The sequence below is a fragment of the Gorilla gorilla genome, chromosome 12 (assembly GCF_029281585.2).
Source record: "Gorilla gorilla gorilla isolate KB3781 chromosome 12, NHGRI_mGorGor1-v2.1_pri, whole genome shotgun sequence".
Lineage (NCBI taxonomy): Eukaryota > Metazoa > Chordata > Mammalia > Primates > Hominidae > Gorilla > Gorilla gorilla.
The window spans coordinates 128147427-128161309 of NC_073236.2; the positions used below are offsets into that span (position 1 = coordinate 128147427).

At 46.7% G+C, this 13883-nt stretch overlaps 1 protein-coding gene across 13 annotated transcripts in view; it reads right to left on the reverse strand.

The window, feature by feature from the left end:
- Positions 1 to 13883, reverse strand: part of LPIN1 (lipin 1) — a 116916-nt gene that overhangs the window by 62261 nt on the left and 40772 nt on the right. For all 13 annotated transcript variants that reach the window (XM_055377513.2, XM_063696056.1, XM_063696057.1 and 10 more), the window contains one exon: positions 29 to 229. In XM_055377513.2, the coding sequence (XP_055233488.2) occupies positions 29 to 229 (201 nt within the window). The remainder of the gene's footprint in view (positions 1 to 28; positions 230 to 13883) is intronic.

The window sequence follows — 13883 nt, forward strand, 5'->3', positions numbered from 1 at the left end:
GCCAGGTCCCCGTGCCCTGAGAGCTCACCACTTTCTCTCGGGAGCGCAGGACCCCCATCTTCCCAAAGCGGACGTGGAAAGGGGAGCATTGGAGGTTTCCATTGGGCTGGCGGATGACAATGATGTCGATGCACCCTGAGAGTGTGGCGGGATTCAGCCCCTTGTAGAGCTCCTTCACGGTGACAAACACCTGGCCGGCTAACTGCCCCACGTAATTCATGGTCTGCGCCTGGAAAACAGACAAAAAAAACACACACAGACACACAATTAATCCGAGGAAGAGCCAATCAAAATGAACTCCTCACCATTTCAAAAACGTGGATTACACACTCAACTTTCAGCTCCTCTCATTTCTGGAATGTGTTCTATCCACCCCCATGGCCCATCAGGGCCCATCACGGCCCATCAGTGTCCATCATGGCCCATCACAGTCCATCACGGCCCATCACAGACCATCAGGGTCCATCACGGCCCATCAGGGTCCATCAGGGTCCATCAGGGCCCATCACGGCCCATCAGTGTCCATCATGGCCCATCACGACCCATCACAGCCCATCAGGGTCCATCACGGCCCGTTACGGCCCATCACGGTCCATCATGGCCCATTACGGCCCATCAGCGTCCACCATGGCCCATCATGGACCATCAGAGCCCACCAGGGTCCATCACAGCCCATCACGGCCCATCAGGATCCATCACAGCCCATCATGGCCCATCACGCCCTATCACCCCAACTCCCACAGCAAGCCCACCAGTCTCCACTCTCCCAGAGTCCAGCACAGAGAGCCTTGACCCCATGACGTCTAATCTCAGTTGTCCCCAGGCCCTGTCTCCTCTGCAGTCCCATGAAGCTTGTTTATATTGTCCTTAGGACCACTGCCACCTGCCCCTTCTTCTGTCATGATGGACAGGTTTTGCACACTAAATCTCAAGACTGTAGAGGAAAAAGACTATTTCATACAGCTTAGGATCCCCCATCATGCCAATCATAGTAGCTACTTGATGATATTAGTTGAAAAACAAATGACTATTTTTACTGGAGAAGGGAAATGAATGATTTTTGTTTGTGACAATTTCCATGTGGCCTTTGCCTGCCTGTCTGACTTCTCTCCACTGCTCCAGGGAACACCAGCGCTCTGGGCTGCTGGCCGGCTGTCAACTGCAATCCACTTAGCAAACATTCAGGCCATCTCTCCTCTACAGGGCCTGGGGCCACAACACAGAGATAAAGAAGAAAGTCCTGTCCCCTGGAGGGACTCACAGGCTCGTGAAGGAAACAGAGGTAATATACAAGGAACTAGCGGGGCATAGTAGCTCATGCCTATAATCCCAGCACTTTGGGAGAATGAGACAGGTGCATGGCTTGAGCCCAGGAGTTCGAGATCAGCCTGAACAACATGGCAAAATCCCATCTCTACTGAAAACACAAAAATTAGCTGTGCGTCGTGGTACATACTTGTAGTCCCAGCTACTTGGGAGGCTGAGGTGGGAAGATCACTTGAACCCAGGAGGTGGAGGCTGCAGTGAGCTGAGATCGTGCCACTGCACTCCAGCCACGGAGCGCAAGACCATATATATGACATATATAAATGCATGTCAGCAACACTTACATATATTTTAGTCGTTGTGTGTGTGTGTGTGTGTGTATGTGTGTGTGTGTGTATATATATATAGAGAGAGAGAGAGTCTCTTGCTTCAGCCAGAGCAAGATCCTATCTTCAAATGTATGTGTATATATATATACATATACACACACACACACACACAAACTAAAATATATGTCAGTGTCACTGAATTTGTTTTCAGTAAACACTAAGGGAATTATGATCAAGACAAGAAGGTGCATCAGAGGAGCTGGCGCTGGAGGCAGGCTTGGAGGAGGACAGGGACACCCTCAGATGTCAGACGACAAGGTGGACAGGGTACAGCGAGAGGTTCCTGCAGAAGCATGGAAGCTTAAAACCACCAGACTGGAAGAGGGAGCTGTGCCCAGAACACAGAATGTGCAGAAGGGAAGAATGGAGAGTGGGAAACCGTGCCAGGAGACGCAGGCTGTGCTGTGTGAAGCCATCAGATTCTGGAACAAAATGACACTTTGATCCAAGATTTAGAAAAAGCATCACCATAACAATGTAAAGACTGACAAGAAAAAAACCTGACGGCAGGAAGGCTAGGAGAGAAACGATTCCTTCCCCGCCTGGAAAGGAGGTAGAGACAGAAGAAAAAGAGGGAAAGGGACAGGCCAAGAGATATTCTGGGTTCAAGCAGCTGGACCGCGAGCCGCCGCTGTGTTACGACCTTCTTTTCATAGCTCTGGATCCCTGACCACCTGGTGCAGTCCACGCCTGCCCACATCACTGTCCACTCTGCCCGGCTCTCCGCTCCCATCCTTCCGCCGTCACTGTGCCCTGCTGTGCTAACCGGCGGTCGTGACTGGCCCATGGCACTCACATCTTATCCCTGGACTGGGTCATGGCAGGCGGGAGTCCTCCAGCCCTCCTCTCTCCACTCCTTGCTGGGCTTCATGGGGTCATGCCATCAACCCTCCTCAGGCCCTTCAGGGACGTGGCACCTCTCGGTGGCCGTCCAGTCTCTGGAGCCTCTTCTTTTCCAGCTCTGACTTATACTCCAGGGCTGAGTCCTAGACTCTCTTCTCCTCTCCGGTTTATTCACCTGATGGTTCGGCGGACTCGTGAAGCCACGTGGTTGCAAATACTGCCCAAACAGGAAGGATTTGCACGACGTAACTTCCAGTCCACCCCGAGACCTCACCCCTCCTCCTGGTCCACACTGCTCCCATTCTTCAAGGCAACTATCCCAGGACACATGTGACCACACTGACAAAACCCCCACCTCAGGTCACCTGCAGACTCCAGGAAACACCACGTGTGTGAACCTGTGGCTCACAAACCTGCTGTGTAGAAAGGTTAGTTCTGGGAGCTTTTCCTATCATTCAGTGGTGCTGTGATATTATGATGTAATAGGAAATATATATTTTGGTCTTCATCCCTAGATCCAAGCCAGAACTCCTAAACCCCTTATAATTTCTAAGTGATCAGAGTGATAGGAATGTCTTTTGTTATGATATTTCATTTTCCTCCCCTGCTCCTGAAATAGCTCCTTAGCTCCAGAGCAATAAAGGTGAAAGGAGTGTCTTCTGTCATTCATGATAAGCCCTCTTCACCCACACCAAAGTTTAATCAGAGGACTCTCGGAGGATGGGGGCTGGACCACAGCTGCCAGAGGAACAAATCTGTAATGAGAGTTGGTGCCTTCAGCCACTCCCCACCCACCCACCACCCCACCCCCAACCTCCAGGGAGGGAGAAGGGAGGGAGATTAAGTGTAATCAATGGCCGATGAGTTAATCAATCTCGCCTTTGTAATAAAGCCTCCATAGAACCCGAAAGAAAGGGGCTCGGAGAACTTCCAGGTTGGTGAATGCGTGGCAGTGCTGGGAGGCTGGGGTGCTGGAGAGGGCATGGAAGCACCACCGCCGCCCCCACCGCCTTGCCCTGTGCACCCTTCCATCTGGCTACTCCGGAGTTGCATCCTTTATAATAAACCAGTGACAATCAGTAAACTGTTTCCCTGAGTTCCATGAGCCGATCCACAAAGGAATGAACCCGAGGAGGGGGTCATGGGAACCCCCGATTTATAGCCAGTCAAGCAGAAGCACAGGAGGCCCAGACTGTGACTGGCATCTGAAGTGAGGGACAGCTTGTGGGAACGAGCCCTTAACCTGTGGAATCTGATGCTAACTCCAGGTAGATGGTGTCAGAATTGAATTGAATTATAGGCACCCAGTTGGTGTGCTCCGAGAGCTGGAGAACTGCTTGGTGTGGAAGAGACACACACACGTTTGGTGTCAGAAGCGTGTATGAGAGTAGAGGAAATTGTATGGTTTGTTTGTTCTTTTATAAGCTACATTCTTAAGGCCAAGGATAAAGCCTTGGTCTTTCAAGTTAAAAAAACAAAATATACCTTTTGTAAATCTTACCTCAACCCCTATGAAATAAGCAAAAGTGAGATCAGCACATCCATTTGCAAATGAGGCTCAAAAGTGGTCAAATCCCCCGCATGCAGGGGCTGGTAAGAACTGCGGATTTAATTCTAATTCAGAACAGGCCAGAGAACCAGAAGTCATGAATGATACCTACAAAGAATGCAAGAAGCCCTCCCAGGTTCATTTGATAATTTTAAATGAAGCTCTCTGTACTGATACACCTCCTCTCTCAACCGAGGAAACAAGCCCAGCCCTTAGTAAACACACTCAAGGAGGAACACACATCTGCCTTCCTTTTCACCTGGGAGTAAACACCAGAGCCCAGCTCCCCCTTGATCTGCCCTGCTAATACATCACATATATATAAACATCAAAACACACATTTTTCTAAGTTTACGAGTGGTGCAGGTTTAACTTCATGCAAAAAAGGTGTGGTGGGATGGTTCCTGAAAAGATGTACCATATAAGAAATGATTCTTTGTAACCCTGATACTTCTTATTCCTTCCATGTTGAACTTAGATTTTAACGTGTGTTTGGTAAGACAGGTAACCCTCTAACTCTAAAACTATGTGCAAGCAGTATTAATAACATCGTTGTACAATTTCTTTCATATACATTATCTCATGCTGACTGTCACAATACCCTGTAGGAATGCAGCCTTTCAGATGGTAAAACCAGAAGACAGCCAAAGTGCAATGAAGATCACAGGGGTGGTGAAGAGGGGCTCTCTGGATTGACACGCCCCATTTCACCAAACTGGAACCCAGGTCTTTGGATTTTGAAGTGACCTCTCTTTCGGTTCTGTGAAGCTCCTTCTCATGTCCCCCCCCCCATCTCTTTGCCTTCATCACCCTTGCACGTGAGCTATGTTTGTCACCGAATGATGAGACCACCTCCCCAGCAGTGAGGCCCCAACCCCAGGCCAGCACATCTACGAACTACTCTTGGTATTTTTTTACTCATAAGAAAGAGAAAGCTCGTAACTGAATAGCATTACCACATCTCTGCATCCTAGCCTCTCCTCTGTAAAGGGGGCACGTTGGCCTGAGTGACCTGCAAGGTCTAATTCCAGCTCTATCCGTTCCAAGACAAAGGCTCCACTCCTTAGTTCTTAGCAACTGAAGAGGCATCTTTAATAACTGAATTGTTGCTCTGCTCTCTTGTTCTCAAGAACAAGCATCCTTGCCCCTCTTCAGTGAGCAAACTCAAGGTTACTGCTCAGAATCCAAGAATTTGGAAGCCAGAAGGGATCCTTAGTTGTTGTTCCAACGACCTCATTTTTTAAAAGTAAGCCCAGAAACAGGAAGTGACTTAGCAAAGCTCCCCCCATGGCAAAGACAGAGCCAAGACTACAATTTCTTCTGTGACCTTCCCACTGGATTGGTCTGGATTATTTTCCTACTGCAAAGAATCAGAAGGTGCTTTGATATCCTCAGCTGTGGCTTTAGCTTAGATTAGTGGTGCTTTGATATCTTTAGCTGTCCCCTCTATTGAATAACTTCTCTGCAAATCTGAAAATACCTGGATTTGAAAGCAAGAAATCTTCTCAATAATTCTCAATAAGTGACAGGGTCATGGGCTCCACCTGGCAGTCTTTTGTCTGTTCCTAGGAACTCAACATCTACACCCTGGGCCTGCCTTAACAACTAAGCACTGAAAGTTTTTAAAAGGGTGAATACCACCACTTCACATCTATTAAGATGGCTACTATTTAAGAAAAAAAAAGACAGAATATAACAAGTGTTGGCAAGGATATGGAGAAACTGGAACTCTTGTCCACTGTTGGCGGGAATGTAAAATGTGGAGCCACTTCAGAAAATAGTCTGAATTCCTCAAAAAAATAAAAATAAAATTAGCTTATGATCCAGCCATTCCAGTCCTGGGTATATATCAAAAAAAACTGAAAGCAGGTCTCGAAAAGATATTGGCACACCCATGGTTGTAGCAGCATTATTCATAATAGCCAAAAGGAGGCAGCAACTCCAGTGCGACAGATGAATGGAAAAGCAAAATGCGGTCCATCCATATCATGGACTATTACTGAGCCTTAAAAAGAAAGGAAATTCTGATACATGCTACTGTGCGGATGAACCTTGAGGACAGTAGGCTAAATGAAATAGGCCAGTCACAAAAGGACAAATGCTGTATGACTCTACTTACGTGAGCTACCTTAGATAGACAAACTCATAGAAACAGAAAGACTGATTACCAGGGGCTAGGGAGAAGCGGAAAATAGGGAGTCAGTGTGTGTTTAATGGGTACAGGGTTTCCATTTTGCCACTGAACCACACACTTAAAGATGGTTAAACTGGCAAATTTTATGTTACATGTATTTTATCACAATTAACATTTTTTTTTTTAAGAATTGGGGAGAGAGAAAATTGTATTAACCAGAACTCATTTCAGGAAGCCAGGATATTATTTGGTTAAACAATTTCTTTGAAAGAGAGCTTGGGGTGGAGGAGGCAATCCCTCCCCCAGGAGGCACGGGAGGGACCATGCCCTTTAAGGGACCGGGGTGGGCCCGGTCTCCCCAGGCACCTGTTGCCTGGAGGGGTGCAGGCAGGTTAGAGGCAGCCAGGCTCTTCTTTCTCTGCCCTTCCTCCAAGCTCTCTTTGAAATAAATCTAGCACATATGTTTAAAGAATACAAGAATAAACCAGCTGGACATAAATTCCCAAATTTTACTCTCAGTTATGTTTCGAGTAAAAGGCTGGAGGAAGAAGCTAATTTACCTGAAGAAGTCAGACAAAACCAGCCAATCAACCTACCTCCCCATACCTGCCCGTTAATCTCATGACTGTCTTTGGTGTCAGTTTCCTGCTGTCTGCTAAAACACGTGATCAAGCAGTGAGGCGAATATCTGCTTTAAAGAAGAAAGTATCTTAATTACCTCAAGGGTGACAAACGATAAACAAAACCTGCAGAGGACCAAATGGAAGGCTTCAATTTCCAGTGGAACGGCTTTCAGATGCCTGCTATTCACTCACCCCATACCAAATTCCTTTTAAACCTACTGACTTTAATCTCAAAATTTGGCAAGAAATAGCAGCTTCACCTGACAGGATTTTATTTACCACTTGAAACAGGACTCTACAACCCCTAGTTCAAATGTTTTTGATGGAAAACTCAGCCAAATCTTACAAATATCCTTTGGCAAGACTGGGTTTCTCTAACTGTGGATTTTCAGAAAAGCTCTAAGGTTAAGAAACATGTAAGTTTTTTCAATGTGACATCATCTAGCTTGACCTTCTAAAATAATACAAATTTTCTGAGGTTATTACATCCCACTGGAATACCATCTTTCCAGATATCTCTGGGTTAGAAACTGTTTTATGTTAGAACCAAACAGATAATACAGCAAAGAACATAAAAATCTACAAGCATATTCCACTTAGAATTCTACCTATGACATTAATAATAAATAGCATGCTCAACTCAAATAGCATCGATTATTAAAAATAAATATAGGGGCCGGGCACTCACGCCTATAATGCCAGCACTTTGGTAGGCCAAGGCGGGCGGATCACCTGAGGTCAGGAATTCGAGACCAGCCTGGCCAACATGGTGAAATCCCATCTCTACAAAAATACAAAAATTAGCATGATGGCGACTGCCTGTAATCCCAGCTACCAGAGAGGCTGAGGCAGGAGAATTGCTTGAACCCAGGAGGCAGAGGTTGCAATGGGCTGAGATCACGTCATTGTACTCCAGCGTGGGCGACAGAGTGAGACTCCATCTCAAAAAAATATAAAATAAATAAATAAATAAAGGGATTTGAATTATTTTAGGTCACGCCTCTTAATGGACAATTCAGGAATCTGCTGCTCCACTCATTTATTATGCAAGTAAATAAAAGTGATTTTAATTCCCTTTCTAGTTCCTTCAACTAGAACATTACCTAAGGCACGTTATCTGAGACATAACAGTGGGTCCATTTTCACATTGTGGGTTTGCTCCTTGGAAATGAAATGATGTCATGGTAAGCAACATCTAATTATATACAAGACTGGCCGAGCAAATGCAAATGCAAAACTGTCTCAATAAATGTACTCTTACAATCCCCGTTTTTGTTCATCTTTCTCACTTGTACTTTTCTTCCTACTCTCCCTTCTTTAAGAACTAAGTGGCCAGGCATGGTGGCTTATGCCTGTGATCCCAGCACTTTGGGAGGCCAAGGTGGGCAGATCATGAGGTCAGGAGACCAAGATCATCCTGGCTAACACGGTGAAACCACGTCTCTACTAAAAATACAAAAAATAAGCCAGGCACAGTGGTACGCACCTGTAGTCCCAGCTACTCAGGAGGCTGAGGCAGGAGAGTCGCTTGAACCCAGGAGGCGGAGCTTGCAGTGAGCCGAGATGGCACCACTGAACTCCAGCTTGGGTGACAGAGCGAGACTCTGTCTCAAAAAAAAAAAAAAAAAAAAAAGAACTAAGTGTCTTGTAGGAGTTGAACAATAATTACCACTCAAATCTGGATTTCCACGTGCCTCCTCCATTTCCTCCCCCGGCTGTCCAGGTATATGATCCCTTCATAAACATGCCCACACAACTCTATCTTTCAGCCTCAACCTTCTCCTCAGCCCTCCAGCCCAGCCATCCAGGGCAGTAGCTTGATCAATATTACTGTCATTTGTCAAGTGGCTGAACAGACATCTGTCTACCAAGTGAGTCTTCTCTCCTTGAGGACAGGGACGAGGCTTGCTCATTTCTGACGCGGTACCTGCCCCATCGCAGGGCCCAGGAGATATCTGCAGGGCTATGTGGCCATGTTTTCTTTAACAACCTCCCACGTCTTCTTTGATGCCATTCTGCAACACTTGCCAGGAGTCTAATCCCATGTATTTGTGTACCAAGCTAGGTACTTCTAGAATGATGTAATTGCATTAAATCTATATGGTGATTGATCTCCAAAAGTGGAAGTATTTTCTTGGTTCAGAACACTTTTCCTCCCGTATAATGGAAATAGAGGATCCAAGCTCCCTCAGTCCTACTCTTATAATATTGAAAATCAGTGGGGTGTCCCAGAGCAAAGGACCAGGGCTCAAGCAAAGTTCACTGACCTCTGGTGACCATTTTGCCAAAACCAGGATGGAAGCGGTGGGAGGCAGGAGGATGTGGATGTGTTTTGTGACTGGGGTCTCCACTTACCCAAGAGACACAGACGGCCTAGGGCTGTCGGGGGCCACGCAGCGCATGTGCAAGCCGCTGGTGTTTTAATGAGGAAGGAGTTGGCAGGTCATCGCATAAACAGCAATGAGGAACTGTGCCAGAAGCAAATGAAAGAGAACTGCTGAAAACAAACTCGGCTTTCAGCACAGGCTAACCTTTGACTTACCTTTGAAAGGGCACTCAGAACGAAACAGAACTTGGGGCTCTCTGAGAAAACGAATCCTATTGCCTGTTTGAAGTTAAAGTGTTGTCTGTCCTGTCGATACAGACCCTGAGACTGATCCTTGTTTTCCTGGGGCTCTTGGGGGAGCCACAGGTCCAGCCTAGAGGAGTCAGCCTCGGGAGGCAGGAATCCTCCAAAGCCCACAGACCTTTCCCAATGCCCCTTATTTGTTTGTGCTCAGAACACTCAGCACATTACTGCTAAGCCCCAGGGGAAAGGCCACCGGAACCTCCACTTTCCATAAAATGCATGAAACTCCTTCACCTGTTGTAAGCACATCTGATCCGATTCTAAACAAACCCAGGAAGCACTCCAGGGTGAGCATCATCACCCCATTTCTGATGAGGTGCCAGGGGCACCAGGTTTATTCCAACATGACTGGAAAGTGAACAGAGAAGAATGGGGAGCCCAGGTTGGACTCCTAGTCTCCACCGCTCTTCTCTGCATAGCACTACCTCCTCATCTGAGGTGGATAAATCCAGTATCAATGGGTGAAGCCCAGGTAAAGACAAACCAGTCATGTGGCTTTAGCAAAGCAGACGGCAACCATCTAATTCTAAATGTCAATTAATATTTAGCACGTGTTTACAGGGCATCCAGTGCTGGAGAGATCATCATAGATTATAACTGAAGTCTGAATTACAGAGAGGCAGTTTCAAATCCAGGGCAGAAGGCACAATCTAAGCTTCCAAGAACTGGCTTACTAGAGGGAGTGAGCTCACCCTCAAAAGGTGCATTCAAAAAGTCTAAACCACCACTTGGCAAAGAGGTTGTAGAGGTAATTCAAGAATCTGACAGGCTCTAACTTTGATGCTGAGATTCTGTGACCTGATGATGGCAACCTCATGAAATCAAGTCTTCATCTCAAGCAAGAAACTTTTATTTTTGGTCCCATCACGACATTCCAGAGTGTAAAACAGCAAGATGCACCCACCACCCTCAAAGTAGCTTGGCAAGTCGGGGCACGAGGGGGAAAAGCACTAAAATTTAAAAATGAGAAGAAATGGCCGGGCGCAGTGGCTCATGCCTGTAATCCCAGCACTTTGGGAGGCCGAGGCGGGCGGATCACGAGGTCAGGAGATCGAGACCATCCTGGCTAACATGGTGAAACCCCGTCTCTGCTAAAAATACAAAAAAGATTAGCCAGGCATGGTGGCAGGCGCCTGTAGTCCCAGCTACTTGGGAGGCTGAGGCAGGAGAATGGTGTGAACCCGGGAGGCAGAGCTTGCAGCTAGCCGAGATCGTGCCACTGCACTCCAGCCTGGGTGACTCCATCTCAAAAAAAAAAAAAAAATTAGAAGAAATGAAGAAGACAGCAGGAATTGTTCTCTGCCAGAGCATAAATTTCACAAGACAATGCTCCCAAACAAAATTCACTGCAAACAGTTTAAATAAACAGCTGTGACACCTAAGGGTAAGACTGAAAAGCAGAAATGACACAAAATTGGGGGTCGGAAGGCCTGGCTGTGACTGTTAACTTCTGGCATTTACCAGCTATGTGTGTGGGAGCAGGGTATTAACACAATGGCTCTGACTGAGCCCACCAGGCTGTCATCCTCAGTGGTCAACACAACGACTAGTTTGGAAAGGTCTTTGCTCCTGGACAACACATGCAAAATCTTATTATTGTCATGACCTCCCATAGGAGGTGGCTACAGAAGCAAGGCTCAGGGTTGGCCCTGGATGTGACACCTTCAAAACCGCTCTCACCTGCAGCATCACCACTCCCTGACAGAGCCTCTCAGAAGGTAAAGTCAAAAGCCATTGTTCAAAACCTTCCCTACAACCCTTAAGGACTTAGAAAGGCCGAAACACCCTCCTGGGTTCAGTCTGTGATTGAAGACTTCTCTGGCACTTGCTCAGCTCTGAGTGATTCTTCATTTCCTGGAGAGAAGCCACCCAAAACCCACTCACTGCCCAGAGAGCAAACACGATCTGTCACATCTGCCCTCACGGCAGGTGCTTAAAGGGCACCTGTGGGCTTAAGGCACATCCAAGGAGCCTGGTGATTCAAAAGCCAACCTAATATCACTCTGGGATGGGGCACCCCTTATCTGTGTTCCTGTTATCAGCAGGAAATTACAGCTCTCAGATACAGACCTGGCTGCTGCTCGTGGGGCCAACAGATCATGTCAGGACAGCTAAATGACCACCCCTGGCACCCTTCCTCTAGGGAAGGCACTGTCGGCTCCCCAGCTGGGCTTGACAGGGACGATTTTGGGGCTTCCTGCTCACTGCCCTAGCCGCCCTCCTCTGAGCACACTGCAGTCAGTGTCTCAGCACCTGGGGACTCTATCTGTGGTCCGCCCAGCACTGGATAAAGTCACAAACATCACGCTATTACTGGTGTTCACTGAGATCACATCCACCTTGGAGGTTTACAAGACAAATGAGGATTTTCATCCAAAGCATTTAAAAACACAAAAAGCTTCTAGGAAGTGCCCAAAATGGTATCATGACTAATAAGACTTGCATGAAAATGAAATTGATTTATAAATAGTGTTAGCTTCCTCCTGTAATTTACACTAACGGCAAAGAGGAAGTCTTTTCAGAGCATTGTGGACTGATACTTACAGCGGTTGATAAGGGTGATGAATTACCTGTGACAAAAGAGGAAGTCTGGCCCAGACTCAGGGTGATACAGGGAAAGGAACACAGACAGAAAGTCAGGCCACCTGGGCAGCAGCCCATGCCCTGCTGTAACTGGCACACACTTATAGGCAGCTGCTGCCCTCTGCCAGGTCTGGATTGACTGAGTCCACCAGCGTCCCTGTGGTTAAACTGTCCTGGCCAGAGTGCCTTGAGGAGCTTCTTAAACAGAAGAGCACAGCTCTGCATCCATCACTACCTGCTGGGAAATTGGGGACTTTCTTGGCATGCCAGGGTTTGTGAGACATTCTCATCCAAAATACAAAAACTCACTAGAAAAGCTGGAGATGCTTTAAAAGGCCTGCAGGTCAGAGGCCCTGCAAGTCAGAGGCCTTTTAAAGGTCTTTCAATACTTCCTGACAAAAGAGATGAAAGAGCAAAAACATCCAGCCCTGGGGTCCCGCCACCAAAGCCACCAAAGCCCTGCCTGTGTTAGGCAGGTGGGAAATTTTGCAGCTCTTGCAGTGAGCTTCCAGGGTGGCAAAGTGGCAGGCATCTCCTCCTCCAGCACACCCCCACCCTGCTCGTCCCCCTCCTTGCCCGGGGACAGGAGGGCGTTCCCATAATTAAGCTCATCTGTAGAACTCCAGCACACAGCAGACGCTCCAAAGCATTCACGACCGCAATTTCATACAGTTCCAGAAAGGACAGCACTGCGGACACTGTCAGGATGAGGTGTCAGAGGTCACATGGTTTCTTGCCTCACGATTAAATTAGAAAATTCCACATTTATTCCAAAATTGGCAGAATCCATCTCCGGGCTTCACAAATTGCCAAAAAACGCTGCTTTCTTGGAACTGCCAAAATTCAAAACCCCTGCCACAGCTTTCCTAACCCCACAATTTTTGCCAACACCAGCCACCTGTAGAAGATTAAGGTCAGTTTAAAATGGCCTTGGAACAGCTCAAAAGAAAAAATGGACAAAACATATAGACAGTTCACATTTGGCCAATAATATATGAGAGAGATATTCAACCCCATTCATAATTAAAGATACAGGAATCGAAAGAGGCCTTTCAGATGGTCCAAAATCAAAGCATTTCATTAAAACCCCAGGGCCCATGAAAAGTAGGAGAATCAGACATCGTCACTCACTACTAACAGGGTCATAAATGGGGTAAGCAATGTGGCAATGCCCATCTTTTGGGGCACCTATTGGCAAACCCTAGCAACTATATCGCTGGGAACTGATCGTACAAATACAGTAAGATCCATGTACAAAAACAGTAACTGTAGCATTAATTGTAATAGGGAAAATTAGAAATAACTTAATATCTGTATGACTCTGGCTTAATAAATTATGGGCCATCCACATTGTAAAATGGAATATTATGAGGCTGATAATAAAATGGTAGAGAGGTAGCTCCATAAATATTAACACGAAAATGTATATATAGAATGAAAACAGGTACAAAAATACTTATAATATGGACCCATTGTGGTTTTTTGTTTGTTTGTTTTGTTTTGTTTTGAGACGGAGTTTCGCTGTGTTACTCAGGCTGGAGTGCAGTGGCGTGATCTCGGCTCACTGCAAGCTCCGCCTCCTGGGTTCACGCCATTCTCCTGCCTCAGCCTCCCGAGTAGCTGGGACTACAGGCGCCTGCCACCAGCCTGGCTAATTTTTTTGTATTTTTAGTAGAGACGGGGTTTCACCATGTTAGCCAGGATGATCTCGATCTCCTGACCTCGTAATCCACCCATCTCGGCCTCCGAAAGTGCTGGGATTACAGGCGTGAGCCACCGCGCCCAGCTGGACCCATTTTTTAAAAATTACATTTGTACATATTTTGATATGCATAAAAAAAATTCTGGAATGAGCTACATACAAAAC